At 46.9% G+C, this 17,406-nt stretch overlaps 1 protein-coding gene across 2 annotated transcripts in view; it reads right to left on the bottom strand.

The window, feature by feature from the left end:
- LOC141133762 (phospholipid scramblase 1-like) overlaps positions 1 to 17,406 on the bottom strand; it is a 65,084-nt gene that overhangs the window by 28,789 nt on the left and 18,889 nt on the right. For both annotated transcript variants that reach the window (XM_073623308.1, XM_073623309.1), the window contains exons 2-3: positions 16,346 to 16,392; positions 14,474 to 14,718 (exon numbers count right to left, since the gene is read on the bottom strand). In XM_073623308.1, coding sequence (XP_073479409.1) covers positions 14,474 to 14,718; positions 16,346 to 16,358 — 258 coding nt within the window. In that variant the 5' untranslated portion in view covers positions 16,359 to 16,392. The remainder of the gene's footprint in view (positions 1 to 14,473; positions 14,719 to 16,345; positions 16,393 to 17,406) is intronic.

The following is a 17,406-nucleotide window of genomic DNA, read 5'->3' as shown; positions in this document are numbered from 1 at the left end:
TGTACAGAGACTGATGTGACTGTGGGGGGGGGGAGGGGACATTAGAGTGTAAGCTCCTCTGTACAGAGACTGATGTGACTGTGGGAGGGGACATTAGAGTGTAAGCTCCTCTGTACAGAGACTGATGTGACTGTGGGGGGGAGGGGACATTAGAGTGTAAGCTCCTCTGTACAGAGACTGATGTGACTGTGGGGGGGGGGGACATTAGAGTGTAAGCTCCTCTGTACAGAGACTGATGTGACTGTGGGGGAGGGGACATTAGAGTGTAAGCTCCTCTGTACAGAGACTGATGTGACTGTGGGGGGGGAGGGGACATTAGAGTGTAAGCTCCTCTGTACAGAGACTGATGTGACTGTGGGGGGGGGAGGGGACATTAGAGTGTAAGCTCCTCTGTGCAGAGACTGATGTGACTGTGGGGGGGGAGGGGACATTAGAGTGTAAGCTCCTCTGTACAGAGACTGATGTGACTGTGGGGGGGAGGGGACATTAGAGTGTAAGCTCCTTTGTACAGAGACTGATGTGACTGTGGGGGGAGGGGACATTAGAGTGTAAGCTCCTCTGTATAGAGACTGATGTGACTGTGGGGGGAGGGGACATTAGAGTGTAAGCTCCTCTGTGCAGAGACTGATGTGACTGTGGAGGAGGGGACATTAGAGTGTAAGCTCCTCTGTACAGAGACTGATGTGACTGTGGGGGAGGGGACATTAGAGTGTAAGCTCCTCTGTACAGAGACTGATGTGACTGTGGGGGAGGGGACATTAGAGTGTAAGCTCCTCTGTACAGAGACTGATGTGACTGTGGGGGAGGGGACATTAGAGTGTAAGCTCCTCTGTACAGAGACTGATGTGACTGTGGGGGGGGGAGGGGACATTAGAGTGTAAGCTCCTCTGTACAGAGACTGATGTGACTGTGGAGGAGGGGACATTAGAGTGTAAGCTCCTCTGTACAGAGACTGATGTGACTGTGGGGGGGGGAGGGGACATTAGAGTGTAAGCTCCTCTGTACAGAGACTGATGTGACTGTGGGGGGAGGGGACATTAGAGTGTAAGCTCCTCTGTATAGAGACTGATGTGACTGTGGGGGAGGGGACATTAGAGTGTAAGCTCCTCTGTACAGAGACTGATGTGACTGTGGGGGGGGGGACATTAGAGTGTAAGCTCCTCTGTACAGAGACTGATGTGACTGTGGGGGGAGGGGACATTAGAGTGTAAGCTCCTCTGTATAGAGACTGATGTGACTGTGGGGGAGGGGACATTAGAGTGTAAGCTCCTCTGTACAGAGACTGATGTGACTGTGGGGGGGGGGGACATTAGAGTGTAAGCTCCTCTGTACAGAGACTGATGTGACTGTGGGGGGGGGGGACATTAGAGTGTAAGCTCCTCTGTACAGAGACTGATGTGACTGTGGGGGGGGGGGACATTAGAGTGTAAGCTCCTCTGTACAGAGACTGATGTGACTGTGGGGGGGAGGGGACATTAGAGTGTAAGCTCCTCTGTGCAGAGACTGATGTGACTGTGGGGGGGGGGGGGGACATTAGAGTGTAAGCTCCTCTGTACAGAGACTGATGTGACTGTGGGGGGGGAGGGGACATTAGAGTGTAAGCTCCTCTGGTATAGAGACTGATGTGACTGTGGGGGAGGGGACATTAGAGTGTAAGCTCCTCTGTACAGAGACTGATGTGACTGTGGGGGGGAGGGGACATTAGAGTGTAAGCTCCTCTGTATAGAGACTGATGTGACTGTGGGGGGGAGGGGACATTAGAGTGTAAGCTCTTCTGTACAGAGACTGATGTGACTGTGGGGGAGGGGACATTAGAGTGTAAGCTCCTCTGTGCAGAGACTGATGTGACTGTGGGGGGGAGGGGACATTAGAGTGTAAGCTCCTCTGTATAGAGACTGATGTGACTGTGGGGGAGGGGACATTAGAGTGTAAGCTCCTCTGTGCAGAGACTGATGTGACTGTGGGGGGAGGGGACATTAGAGTGTAAGCTCCTCTGTGCAGAGACTGATGTGACTGTGGGGGGGGAGGGGACATTAGAGTGTAAGCTCCTCTGTACAGAGACTGATGTGACTGTGGGGGGGAGGGGACATTAGAGTGTAAGCTCCTCTGTACAGAGACTGATGTGACTGTGGGGGGGAGGGGACATTAGAGTGTAAGCTCCTCTGTACAGAGACTGATGTGACTGTGGGGGGGAGGGGACATTAGAGTGTAAGCTCCTCTGTACAGAGACTGATGTGACTGTGGGGGGGAGGGGACATTAGAGTGTAAGCTCCTCTGTGCAGAGACTGATGTGACTGTGGGGGGGAGGGGACATTAGAGTGTAAGCTCCTCTGTGCAGAGACTGATGTGACTGTGGGGGGAGGGGACATTAGAGTGTAAGCTCCTCTGTACAGAGACTGATGTGACTGTGGGGGGGAGGGGACATTAGAGTGTAAGCTCCTCTGTACAGAGACTGATGTGATTGTGGGGGAGGGGACATTAGAGTGTAAGCTCCTCTGTACAGAGACTGATGTGACTGTGGGGGGGGGGGGACATTAGAGTGTAAGCTCCTCTGTACAGAGACTGATGTGACTGTGGGGGGGGGACATTAGAGTGTAAGCTCCTCTGTACAGAGACTGATGTGACTGTGGGGGGGAGGGGACATTAGAGTGTAAGCTCCTCTGTACAGAGACTGATGTGACTGTGGGGGGGAGGGGACATTAGAGTGTAAGCTCCTTTGTACAGAGACTGATGTGACTGTGGGGGGGGGGAGGGGACATTAAAGTGTAAGCTCCTCTGTATAGAGACTGATGTGACTGTGGGGGGAGGGGACATTAGAGAAGCTCCTCTGTGCAGAGACTGATGTGACTGTGGGGGGGGGGAGGGGACATTAGAGTGTAAGCTCCTCTGTGCAGAGACTGATGTGACTGTGGGGGGGGGAGGGGACATTAGAGTGTAAGCTCCTCTGTACAGAGACTGATGTGACTGTGGGGGGAGGGGACATTAGAGTGTAAGCTCCTCTGTACAGAGACTGATGTGACTGTGGGGGGGAGGGGACATTAGAGTGTAAGCTCCTCTGTACAGAGACTGATGTGACTGTGGGGGGGAGGGGACATTAGAGTGTAAGCTCCTCTGTACAGAGACTGATGTGACTGTGGGGGGGAGGGGACATTAGAGTGTAAGCTCCTCTGTACAGAGACTGATGTGACTGTGGGGGGAGGGGACATTAGAGTGTAAGCTCCTCTGTACAGAGACTGATGTGACTGTGGGGGGAGGGGACATTAGAGTGTAAGCTCCTCTGTACAGAGACTGATGTGACTACGGGGGGAGGGGACATTAGAGTGTAAGCTCCTCTGGTTCAGAGACTGATGTGACTGTGGGGGGAGGGGACATTAGAGTGTAAGCTCCTCTGTACAGAGACTGATGTGACTGTGGGGGGAGGGGACATTAGAGTGTAAGCTCCTCTGTATAGAGACTGATGTGACTGTGGGGGGGGGGGACATTAGAGTGTAAGCTCCTCTGGTACAGAGACTGATGTGACTGTGGGGGGGGGGGAGGGGACATTAGAGTGTAAGCTCCTCTGTACAGAGACTGATGTGACTGTGGGAGGAGGGGGACATTAGAGTGTAAGCTCCTCTGTACAGAGACTGATGTGACTGTGGGGGGAGGGGGACATTAGAGTGTAAGCTCCTCTGTACAGAGACTGATGTGACTGTGGGAGGAGGGGACATTAGAGTGTAAGCTCCTCTGTACAGAGACTGATGTGACTGTGGGGGGAGGGGGACATTAGAGTGTAAGCTCCTCTGGTACAGAGACTGATGTGACTGTGGGGGGGGGGGGGGAGGGGACATTAGAGTGTAAGCTCCTCTGGTACAGAGACTGATGTGACTGTGGGGGGGGGGAGGGGACATTAGAGTGTAAGCTCCTCTGGTGTGGAGACTGATGTGACTGGCTCAGGGTTCTCTGTACAGCGCTACGGTATATGTCAGAGCTATATGACATAAATAAAGCATAGTTGATGTGTACACAGTAGATGACAGTTCGGGGAGTGGGTGAAGTTTGGTATTCTCGGAGTCGGGCGCGGTGCTCAGGTTCGGGGTGTATGGTGTCGGTCTGGTTTGGTTGGTTCTGGTTGGATGTATGTAGAGTTGGGTCCTCCTCCGCATTGTTTGGCTGGGTGTCAGAAATAGCTGAACGTCCTTCTCCTCCAGTCTGAGGAATCCCTCCCCACCCCCAATACACACACACTGTACAGAGAGCTATGACACCGACATAGGAGGGGGCGCAGGAGGAAGTGACATCTGTCTCTACTTATAACACGGTGACACCAAGGAACACTGAGCCCGGCACTTCCCCTCCCCCACCCCGTCCCCCCAGTCCTGTGTGAGAGAACTAATTCTTCATAACATGTGTAGGAAGTTACTACATTATTTGTGTATTAAGAAAATAATAATAATGATGATAATAATAATAATAATAATAATAAATATAATAAATGTGTAATATGTAAAGCACTGAGCAAATTGTTAACCCTTTACAAATACTACTACTAATAGTAATAAATATAATAAATGTGCAATATTGATGATGATTACTATATATTTTTAACAAAAAAAAAAAAATATATATATATATATTTATTTTATTTTTTTGTTAAAAATATATAGTAATCATCATCAATATTGCATATATATATATATAAATAAATCTTAAAAAAAAAAAAATAGTAATCACGAGCTGTTTATATTTATAGTAATTAATTATACACACTGTATTACCAAAAGTATTGGGACACCTGCCTTTACACACACATGAACTTTAATGGCATCCCAGTTTTAGTCCGTAGGGTTCAATATTGAGTTGGCCCGCCCTTTGCAGATATAACAGCTTCAACTCTTCTGGGAAGGCCGTCCACAAGGTTTAGGAGTGTGTCTATGGGAATGTTTGACCATTCTTCCAGAAGGGCATTTGTGAGGTCAGGCTCTGATGTTGGATGAGAAGGCCTGGATCACAGTCTCCACTCTAATTCATCCCAAAGGTGTTCTATCAGGTTGAGGTCAGGCCAGTCAAGTTCCTCCACCCCAAACTCTCTCCCCCTTGTCTTTATGGACCTTGCTTTGTGCACTGGTCCAAATCATTTGGTGGAGGGGGGATTATGGTGTGGGGTTGTTTTTCAGGGGTTGGGTTTGGCCCCTTAGTTCCAGTGAAGGAACTCTTAAGGCGTCAGCATACCAAGACATTTTGGACAATTTCATGCTCCCAAATTTGTGGGAACAGTTTGGGGACGGCCCCTTCCTGTTCCAACATCACCAGAGCACAAAGCAAGGTCCATAAAGACATGGATGAGCGAGTTTGGGGTGGAAGAACTTGACTGGCCTGCACACCCCAATTCACACCAAAAGTGTTCTATCGGTTGAGGTCAGGACTGTGTGCAGGCCAGCCAGGTTCCTCCACCCCAAACTCTCTCATCCATGTCTTTATGGACCTTTCTTTGTGCACTGGCACACAGTCATGTTGGAACAGGAAGGGGCCATCCCCAAATTGTTCCCATAAAGTTAGGAGCATGAAATTGTCCAAATAGCCTTGGTATGTTGACGCCTTCAGAGTTCCCTTCACTGAAACTAAGGGGCCAAACCCAACCCCTGAAAAACAACCCCAACACCATAATCCCCCCTCCACCAAATGATTTGGACCAGTGCACAAAGCAAGGTCCATAAAGACATGGATGAGCGAGTTTGGGGTGGAGGAACTTGACTGGCCTAAACAGAGTCCTGACCTCGAACCCGATAGAACAATTTTGGGATGAATTAGAGCGCAGACTGCGAGCCAGGCCTTCTCGTACAACATCAGTGCCTGACCTCAAACCTTCCCACAGACACACTCCTAAACCTTGTGGAGTTTGGGGTGGAGGAACTTGACTGGCCTGCACAGAGTCCTGACCTCAACCCCGATAGAACACCTTTGGGATGAATTAGAGCGGAGACTGCGAGCCAGGCCTTCTTGTCCAACATCAGTGCCTGACCTCAAACCTTCCCATAGACACACTCCTAAACCTTGTGGACAGCCTTCCCAGAAGAGTTGAAGCTGTTATAGCTGCAAAGGGTGGGCCAACTCAATATTGAACCCTACAGACTAAGACTGGGACGCCATTAAAGTTCATGTGTGTGTGTAAAGGCAGGCGTCCCAATACTTTTGGTAATATAGTGTATATTGTGGTCTTGCCATATCAGTGCACTTGCAAGAACGCAGTTAAGTACCGTATGTGATATATTTGTTTATTTCCATTGACAGTTAATATCTCAGGAGAAGCTTCCAGGGCCTCAGACGTTCTGCTGAGATACCAATGTGTCAGCAAAATATGAAGAAGAAATCTGCAAGATATTGATCTTCTAGGAGAAAAACAAAGACCAAGGTAATACAATCAGGAAAGATAAGGAGACAAGGAGGGGGAAAAGAGAGGATGGAGAGTCCAGAGGTGAGGATGGTCATAAAAACTTGAGGATAGTGATCTACTGAGGTCACCATGTAAGCTGGCCATTTTTTGGTCATCATCTAGCAGGATGATCAGAAAAAAAACCCAAAGGGATCCCCTTATCCACACACTGGAGGTGGATGAGGGGAATCCTCCGCACTGTACTATTGCATTCTGATATCGGGGACCCCTCAGCTGTCAGAATACACCGATCACCATCGCCACTGATTGGTTGCACAGACATTTTCCCGCAGTCACTGGTTAGATCATCTTCTCATAAATGGGAATGGCCATAGACGGATTGAAATCCAGTCTGTCCCTGCTGAACCGATCACATTTCAATTCCATGTATGACCCGGTGTTCTGCCGAGAAAGTTCCACTCGGCGGATAAGGACCCCCCTCTACTGCGCAGGCGCTGCGCCTGCGCAGTAGGATCTGGCGGAAATAGCCGAAGGGGAATAGGTCCAAATCAGCTGTAGACGGCGCCTGTAAGAGGGCCCCTCGCTGCGCTTGGCTCTTTTAGATTCCCCCTCTAGGTCCACTTGGATGGTAGGGAAGGAACCTGGACCCAGAGCGCAGGCGCCGTCTACAGCTGATTGTGGATTTTGAGCTTCGGCTATCTCCGGCGGCTGTTACTAGTTGGTACTGCGCAGTACAGGGGGGGAACTTATGCGCCGAAGGAACTTATTCGGCAAGACACCGGCTTTACTGCATCTTCTCTGTGTAAACAGAAAAATCAGTGCTACTACCCATACAACACATAGACAGCAGAGCTCCCGGGTGCTCGATCCACAGTCGTTAGCTGAGCAGAGTAATGTAGGAAAGATGATCCGCACTCTGGTTGGTGCTCTTAAAAAAAATCTTCATTTTATTGAAAAGTAACAGTGCACAAATGCAGATAAAAACAGTTGATGGGTTTTAGCCTATAAGTCCTTAGTCATATGACTGGGTTATGACTAAGGCCTTATAGGCTGAAACGCGTCAACTGTTTTTATCTGCGTCTGTGCAGTATGGCTTTTCAATAAAATTACGATTTTTTTTTTTTAAGAGCAACAACCGGAGTGCGGATCATCTTTCCTAGATTACTCCATCTTCTCTCCAATTAGCAACGATCACAGCTCACAGGTTTCCCTTTCCTCAGAATTATTCAAATTCCATTCATAAGGTTTACCGGGGGTTATGGGTGAAGATATCTGCCATCACCTTGGTATTTTTTGGGCTTTCTCATGAAAGTGGTTCAAGTGGCTAATTAGCCGTGGCAAACAAGAGACCAGACCATCTCTGATCACCTCTATGGTCTTGGAGGACCGGAGCAACGTCATGACGTCACTTCCAGTCTAGGGCAGAAATAAACAATTTTTTAATTTTTATTTTGAAAAGCAAAAGATCAACATTTTTTTTTTTTTTTTTTTAATCTTTTTGCAGGTAACGGAGAAATTTGGGGTCTTTTTGACCCCAGATCTCTCCATAAAGAGGACCTGTCTTCCCTTATTTCTATCCAAAAGACATGCTGGGAGGGTAGTTAACTCCTGTCTAAACTGGCCCCAGTATGTGTATGCATGAATGAATGTGAGTCAGGGAAATTAGATTGTAAGCTCCTTGAGGGCAGGGACTGATGGGAATGTACAATATAGATGTAAAGCTCTGTGTTAAATTGATGGCGCTATATAAATACCCAAAATAAAAAAAAATAAATATTACAGGGGATGCTTACAAAAGTGATAAAAAAAATAAAAAAACAGGACAGTGTAGAAATAAAAAATAAAATAAATCAGAAAAAAATAAATTAAAGCTCCCCATCCCTCCGTGGTTACGCGCAGAAACAAAAACGCATACGCAAGTCGCACACACATACGAAAATGGTGTTCGCATCACACATGTGAGGTATCGCCGCGATCGGTAGAGCGAGAGTAATAATTCTAGTGCCAGACCTCCTCTGTAACTCTAAACATGTAACCTGTACAAATTTTTAAAACGTTGCCTATGGAGATTTTTTAATACCGAAGATTTGTCACCATTCCACGAGCATGCGCAATTTTAAAGCGTGACATGTTAGGTATCTATTTACTTGGTGTAACATCATCTTTCATATTATACAAAGACATATAAATATTTTTTAAATATAAATATTTTTTTAATTAAATATAATTTTTTCAATTATATATATATACAGTGTCTCACAAAAGTAAGTACACCCCTCATATTTTTGTAAATATTTTATTCTATCTTTTCATGTGACAACAATGAAGAAATTACACTTTGCTACAATGTAAAGTAGTGAGTGTACAGCTTGTATAACAGTGTAAATTTGATGTCCCCTCAAAATAACTCAACACACAGCCATTAATGTCTAAACCGCTGGCAACAAAAGTCAGTACACCCCTAAGTGAAAATGTCCAAATTGGGCCCAAAGTGTCAATATTTTGTGTGGCCACCATTATTTTCCAGCACTGCCTTAACCCTCTTGGGCATGGAGTTCACCAGAGCTTCACAGGTTGCCACTGGAGTCCTCTTCCCCTCCTCCATGATGACATCACAGAGCTGGTGGATGTTAGAGACCTTGCGCTCCTCCACCTTCCGTTTGAGGATGTCCCATAGATGCTCAATAGGGTTTAGGTCTGGAGACATGCTTGGCCAATCCATCACCTTTACCCTCAGCTTCTTTAGCAAGTCAGTGGTCATCTTGGAGGTGTGTTTGGGGTCGTTATCATGTTGGAATATGACGCTGAGCACGTGCACTCAACTTCTTTGGTCAACCATGGCGAGACCTGTTCTGAGTGGAACCTGTCCTGGTATACCGCTGTATGGTCTTGGCCACCTTGCCGCAGCTTAATTTCAGGGTCTTGGCAATCTTCTAATAGCCTAGGCCATCTTTATGTAGAGCAACGATTCTTTTTTTCAGATCCTCAGAGTTCTTTGCCATGAGGTTCCATGTTGAGCTTCCAGTGACCAGTATGAGAGAGTGAGAGTGATAACACCAAATTTAACACACCTGCTCACCATTCATACCTGAGACCTTGTAACACTAATGAGTCACATGACACCGGGGAGGGAAAATGGCTAATTGGGCCGAATTTAGACATTTTCACTTAGAGGTGTACTCACTGTTGTGGAAATTTTTATTAATGTATGTTGTCAGATGTCCCCTAGTGTCAGTTTTTGCTGTAATACACTCATGCGAGGGTATTCGCACATACAGACGTTGGTGGAAGACCATTGGCTGCGGAAACCTTTCCCGTGGACACGGCAGATCTGTTTGCTCTTTTAGGGATGTCGTTCATGCCTCACCAAGAGACTGGCCATTTCATGGCGACTGCATTAGCGTTCCTAAGCAAACAGATCTGCGTACATGGGAACCATAGTATAACCATACAACAATTATTGCCCACTGAGCCATGATAGAGTACGGCTTGCGTCATTGGTAGCAGTGGGAATGTGCAGACGATCATGTTCAGAGCCATGTAAGTAGTGTTCAAATTGTGAGACAATTTGTGTCTCACAGGGAAGCAGACCGCATGGCTCTGCACACGACCATCTGCACATGTCACTGCTGGAATTCTATTTGAATATATACATGTGTGTGTGATTGGTTCTTTTGAAAGAATACAAGTGTCTGATTGGCCGATTCTGAAGCCACCACCTTCTCTTTGTCATTCATGTTTACAGTATAAATAAAAGCAGCAGATCATTCTAGGGAGGATTTTGCTAAGCTCAACGTGATACCAGCGTCTGTCTGTGTTACTTGGAGACATACAAGCGCGCTTTCCCCGCATTATACAAGAGAGCTATGACTGTGCTTATTAGCGCACGGAATTATTTGCTTATAAAAAGAAGCTTGAATTTATCCACAACATCACTTTTGTTGCCAGCGGTTTAGACATTAATGGCTGTGTGTTGAGTTATTTTGAGGGGACAGCAAATTTACACTGTTATACAAGCTGTACACTCACTACTTTACATTGTAGACAAGTGTCATTTCTTCAGTGTTGTCACATGAAAAGATAGAAGAAAATATTTACAAAAATGTGAGTTGTGTAGTCACTTTTGTGAGATACTGTATTTGCATAGGCATGCGCACAGGGTGTGCCAGGTGTGTCAGGGCACACCCTAATCACGGCACACCCTAATCACCCCGTGTGGCACAGATTCCATTTGGACCCCTGATATTTCAGAAAAGCCCCCTAACGGGGCTACTAAACAAATAATAATAAAAAAAAATAATAATAAATAAAATGATAAAAATTAAAAATGAAAAAAAAATAAATACAAAATAAAATAATAAAAATAAAAACTACTGACACCATCCAGTCCCCTACTGACACCAATCTCTGCCCTACTGACACTGTCAGTATATATACTCATGCACACACATGCATGTGTGTTTGAGCTTTGGGGTGCACACCCTATTGCAATAGGCTGCGCACACCATGTATATTTGTCCTATGCACATTTGTATTTAGTCACGGTGGTGCAGGTGTTTTTATATATAGTTGTTTTTTTTTTTTTATTTAATTCATTAAAATGTATTTTTTACAAAAAAAAAATTGTGCTTGAAAGTCTGCTGCATAAATACTGTGTGACATAAAAAATTGCAACGATTGCCATTTTATTCTCTAAGGTCTCTGCTTTAAAAAAAAAAAAAAATTATGTATGTATGTATGTATGTATATATATATATATATATATATATATATATATATATATATATATATATATATATATATATATATATATATATATGGGGGTTTTTTTTGTTTTTGTTTTTTTTGCAAAAAAATACTGATTTCAACTTGCAAATGAAAAGAAACAAAAACAGAAAGAAACAAAACCTTCCTGTCTTCCATAGTGTGGTCTGTTTGTGAAGAGTGATGTCCCACAGGGGTGCAATAATCATCTTCCTCTTCCAGCCACTTCACCAGATACCACCAAAGGTTTTTGTTTTGAACTAAACATGATAATTCTATTTGACACAAGAGATAATGTTCTCAATGGTGACCTCGGTTCTCTAAAATCCCCATCCAACAGTTTTTATGACCCCCCTTCCCCTCTGGACTCTTACCCCTCCCTCCCCCCATCCCATAGCCCTCTCCTTTCCTTATCTTATCAGCTATCCCCATGTCTGTGTGTGTTTTTCTCAGAGATTGTCCAACTAAAACCCGACTCTGGCAAACTATGAAATGATCCTTTGCAATGAGGCTGTGCCAAAGGTTACTTGCTTGTTTAGGTCTAGGAGACACAGAACACCATGTCCCATCCTCCGCTCCTCCCCGCTCATAGACTGGTCCCTGCAGCCTCTTCCACCCAACGCTCCACTGGTCTGAAGCCAACCATAGATGGATCAAATCTTGGCCAGTAAAGTAGGGACTGGCCAAGCTTCAGCCATGCATTGGCACCCAAGTCGATCCATCAGTTGACTTGGGTGCAACCGGCATGCATTTCGGATTTTTTGGCATGCGATTATTGGCAGCAGCTTTAGCCGCTAGCTGTAGTCACTGCGTTCTCCTGGCAGGGGTGGCAAACCGTGGTTTAGGGAAAGAAAACCATATACGATAATCTATGGACTGCATAAGGTCCTCAAGTCATTAAAGCTAGTGAGGGGTCCATAGTCCTTCACTGGACATGAGGACGTTGAGGGGCAGTCCACCTAGGGTGGCCACCTTTTCTTCAAGCCAAACCCCAACACTTCAGCAGTGCACAGCAACTTTTTTCATTTCTGTTCTTTTAAGGGGGAACGCTGTGGACTCTGGTGTAAAAAGAGAAACTCGGATGTAAGGGGGTTTCTGTTCCCCAAAGACCTCAGTTACATCAGAGTTCCCTGGATTCCCCCTTAAATCGGGGTTCCCAAAGCCCCCCCTTACATCCACATAGCACCCCTTACCTTAGTGTACTCACCTTTCATCCACGATGTATCTGCCGGCTGCTGGGTTTCAAATTTCCCACCCACACAAAATCTTTTTGGGGGCGGGCAATTTTTGAAGTGTGGGCGGGCAGACCCAGAGTGGCAGGGGCGGGAGGAGGAGGAGGAGCAGATTGAGCCCTCTCTCCGATCCCATCTGTGCGGGGGGGGGGGGGGGGGGGGAGGAACTGTGCTGGCTCTGGGCAGTGTGCAAAAGGGTGTCACAGCCACTCGGCTTAGACAACTGCAGTTAGCCCTCCAGAGGGCAACCCTGGTGATTAGGGTGTGCCCAGGCACACCTGGCCCGTGTGCACGCCTATGCACTTAGCGGTCCTTGTACTCCGTTAACTGGGAGCCACAGTCTGGTCTGAATAAAGTGTCCGGGTTTCAGGCAGTCTGAAACCCGGACATGATTCAAAACCCGGACTGTCCGGGTGAATCCTGGACAGGTGGCAACCCTTAGTCCACCACTGGAGAGTAGGGGAATCCCCTCAGCTGGAAGAGCGGTGGGTCACGTAAGTAAAGGCACTTCTCCTCTCCCATAGACAAAATCAGCAGCTAACCCTTGCAAAAGTGTTATAGGTTCCCAGAAATGGGCTTTAACTTTTTACTAGAACTTTATGTATCAGCACTGCAGGGACCGAGAAGAAGGGGACACCCTCAAAGCTTATCCGGAAAATTTAACTGTTAGTGCAAATAAAAAAATTATCAGGGACAGTACTCTGTGTTGTCACTGTCATCATATACACATGTGCAGGGAAGGCTTGCCTGCAGTGAAAGCTTGGTGAATACATGCCTCCCAACCATCCCGGATTCTGCAGGACTGAACCCATATTTTGTTACAAATCCTGCAGTGAAAGCTTGGTGAATACATGCCTCCCAACCGTCCCGGATTCTGCAGGACTGACCCATATATTGATACAAATCCTGCAGGGAAAGCTTGGTGAACACATGCCTCCCAACCGTCCCGGATTCTGCAGGACTGAACCCATTATTTGATACAAAACCTGCAGTGAAAGTGTAGTGAATACATGCCTCCCAACCGTCCCGGATTCTGCAGGACTGAACCCATTATTTGATACAAAACCTGCAGTGAAAGTGTAGTGAATACATGCCTCCTAACTATTCCAGATTCTGCAGGACTGACCCATATTTTTATACAAATCCTGCAGTGAAAGCTTGGTGTTCTGTAGTCCTGCCCAAGGGTGAGAGCACTGCTTGTCCTCAGACACAGTACAGTACCCTAAGACAGGACTATAGAACACCTCCTATGTTATGGAGAGTAGAGTGGGAGGTGTTTTGTAGTCCTGTTCTAGGGTGAGAACACTGCTCATCTGCAGATATGATACAGTGAGTGAGTGTTGTCACCCTAGGACAGCACTATAGAGCACCTCCCATCCATGTTACATAGAGGACTACAGGATAAGGTGTTCTGTAGCCCCTTCCTAGGGTGACAACACTGCTTGTCCTCACACACAGTTCAGTGAGGGTTGTCACCCTAAGACAGCACTATAGAACCCCTCCCCTCAATTTTATGTAGAAAGGGAAGAGGAGGAGGTGTTTTTTAGTCCTATTCAAGGGTGACAATGAAGATTCTTAATAGATACAGTACACTGAGTGAGTGTTGTCACTCTAGGTCGCTTGAGTGATGAGACACTGGCAGTATTTTTCAGGTGAAGGTTCCCCCAGGAAGTGCCAGGGGGGCCCCTCAGGGAATGTCTGCTGGCACACACAGGCTCTGACCCCACTTTCCTCTACTGCAGGTAAAGGAAAATTATCCTGTTAGGGACCGCCCCTGACCTGTGATTGGGTAGGGGAAGAGCAGTATCTGATGAGGTCACCTGGTGCTCTCCCATCCAATCAGGTAGCTCCGTGTGATGTGTAGTAGAGCCTGATTGGCCCCTATTGATACCCCTCCTCCCCTCCTAGTCTGAACCTGAGGGACATCAGGGAGCTAGGTCTGAGGTTCTACGTCTATGAGTGGTATGGGGTGTCACAGACAGTACTCACTGCAGGTGGAGATCAGTGTACACACAGGTAAGTAGGTAGGTATGAATGGAGTAGGCATTTATGGAGTATCAGACATGGAATATACACACAGGTAGGTAGACGGACAGGTAGTTACCTGACTAAGGTATTCCAAGGCATTTGGGGTGCTCCCGCTGCTGACGGGCATATAAGGTGCTCCTGCTGGCTCCAGCTGTGGGTGGGGGTGCATGTGGTGCTGTGGGGGGATGCTGCACCCACCTCCGGGGTAATCATGGAATCCAGGAGAAGGAGGTAAAGGTGCGGGTGGAGCGGAGGGGGCGGTGGGATACGGTGGAGAGGGATAAGGGGGGTTGGGGTATCCCGGAGCAGGTGAGGAGTAACCTGGGGAAGGAAACACGGGATTACAGACAAGAGAAAACCAATCCAGTGTATACACAATGACATTATATACAGAGAGGATATCACCACCACTACCACCATCATCATCTCCACCACCACCAATTATCATCCATCATCATCACTACTAATCATCATCTCTCAACTGCACAACCACCATCATCATCATCATCTCCACTACCACCACCATCATCATCATAGTCACCACCAGCACCACCATTATCTCCACCACCATTACCCATCATCTCCACCCCCACCGCCTTTATCATTTCCACCACCACCACCAATCATTATCCATCATCATCATCACCACCAATCATCATCCATCAACTGCACAACCACCACCATCAAATAATCATCATTATCACCATCATCATCTCCACTACCACCACCATCATCATAGTCACTATCAGCACCACCATTATCTACACCATCACCACCACCATCATCATCGTCACCACCAGCACCACCATTACCCATCATACCCACCCCCACCGCCTTTATCATTTCCACCACCACCAATCATTATCCATCATCATCACCACCACCAATCATCATCCATCAACTGCACAACCACCACCACCACCATCAAATAATCATCATTATCACCATCATCATCTCCACTACCACCACCATCATCATCATAGTCACTACCAGCACCACCATTATCTCCACCATCATCATCATAGTCACCACCAGCACCACCATTTTCTCCATCACCACCACCATCATCCTCTTCACCACCACCATCATCACAGTCACCACCAGCACCACCATTATCTCCACTATCACCACCACCATTATCCTCTTCACCATCACCACTATCATAATATTCACCGCCACCATCTTCATCATCATCATCTCCATTATCAGAACATCATCCTCTCCAACACTATTATCTTCACCACCATCATAATCATCTCCACCATCATCATCAGAACATTATTATCTCCACCACCATCGTAATCTTCATCACCACCACCATCATCATCATCTCCATCATCCAAACATCATCCTCTAAAACACCACCATCATCATCTCCAGCATCATCATCTTCATCACCACCACCACCTCCACTATCACCACCACCACCATCATCATCTTCATCCCCATCATCATCACTATCATCTTCACCGTCACCACCACCACATCACCAACATCATCTCTATCATCATCAAAACTATCATCATCTCCAACACCATCATCTTCTACACCCCCACTACCATCTCTATCATCAGAACATCATCATCTCCACCACTATAATCATCATCTCCACCACCATCAACATCATCTTCTTCACCCCCACCACCATCATCTCCACCACCACACCACCCAATCATCTCCACCACCACACCACCCAATCATCTCCACCACCACATCACCCCATCATCTCCACCACCACACCATCCCATCATCTCCACCACTGCAAACATCATCTTCACCACCCCATCATCTCCACCACCACTACCATCATCTTCACCACCATCATCATCTCCATTATCATAAAAAATCCGGTGGTGCTCCTAGAAGTATATTACAGTCTAGCAGTGCTCCTAGCAGCTTCTCATATATTTGAATACAATTGATCCCTCCCCTGGTGTCATCCTCTTACCTGGAGCCGCCATGTTTATGTTCTTGCTGTCCCACACATCCGATGCCCTGAAAAACACAGAAGATGGAAGGATTAGGGGCAGGCATTTTTTTGGCTGATGACACTGGTCAGCATGGACACCCTGACCAGTCTGTGGCTACACAGCCCCAATACACAACAACCTGCAAAGCTCTGTGTGTTCTGACACCTTTCTATCAAAACCAGCATTCACTTCTTCAGCAATTTGAGCTCCAGTAGCTCTTCCATTGGATTGGACTACATGGACCAGTCTTCACCTCCCCACGTGTATCAGGGAGCCTTGGCCACCCATCACCCTGTCACTGGTTCTCCTTCCTTGGACCACTACAGACCGGTTACATCCCACAAGAGCTGCAGTTTTGGAGTTGCACTGACCCAGTAGTCTAGACATTACAATTCGGCCCTTTTCAAAGTCCCTTCAAATCCTTGTCAATTTTTTTTCTGCTTCAACTTCAGGGATAACATGTTCACTTGCTGCCTAATATATACCACCCACTTTCAGATGTCTATGTAACCAGATAATCAATGTTACTCGAATGTTATGGCTGATCGGAAGTTCCCGCTGAGCAATAGTACATCCAACTGGAAGAAAAGGAAAATCCTGAAAAGCCGCACATCACACAAAACCCCCGTGTGTGTATATAGAGGAAACCTCACACACCCCAACGTGTTTCGCCCCTGCCCACTGGGCTTAGTCATGGGGACTGACTAAGCCCTGTGGGTAGGGGGAAGTGTGGCCTGGACGGAGTCTAAACTGAGGCTGTTTCCTCTCTTTACACACACGGGGGTTTTGTGTGATGTGCGGCTTTTCCTTTTCTTCTCATTGAGGTCTACGAAGCTGGGAATGCGCTGTCGGCGGCTGACAACAGACGAGGACCTGTCCGAGCCTCGAGCGGCACTCTTAGTTTTTGTATGGGTTCACATTGAGTGCATCCAATTATTAGAACAGTAAATAATCGTGAAGGTGACATCACGATGCTGAGGATCGGATTCTCTGGACATCGCTCTGGGTGCGTCCAGCAGGGGGCGATACAGCAATTTGG

Source organism: Aquarana catesbeiana, linkage group LG03, assembly GCF_042186555.1.
Source record: "Aquarana catesbeiana isolate 2022-GZ linkage group LG03, ASM4218655v1, whole genome shotgun sequence".
In the NCBI taxonomy this organism is placed as follows: domain Eukaryota; kingdom Metazoa; phylum Chordata; class Amphibia; order Anura; family Ranidae; genus Aquarana; species Aquarana catesbeiana.
This window is presented reverse-complemented; position numbering and strand designations above follow the sequence as displayed.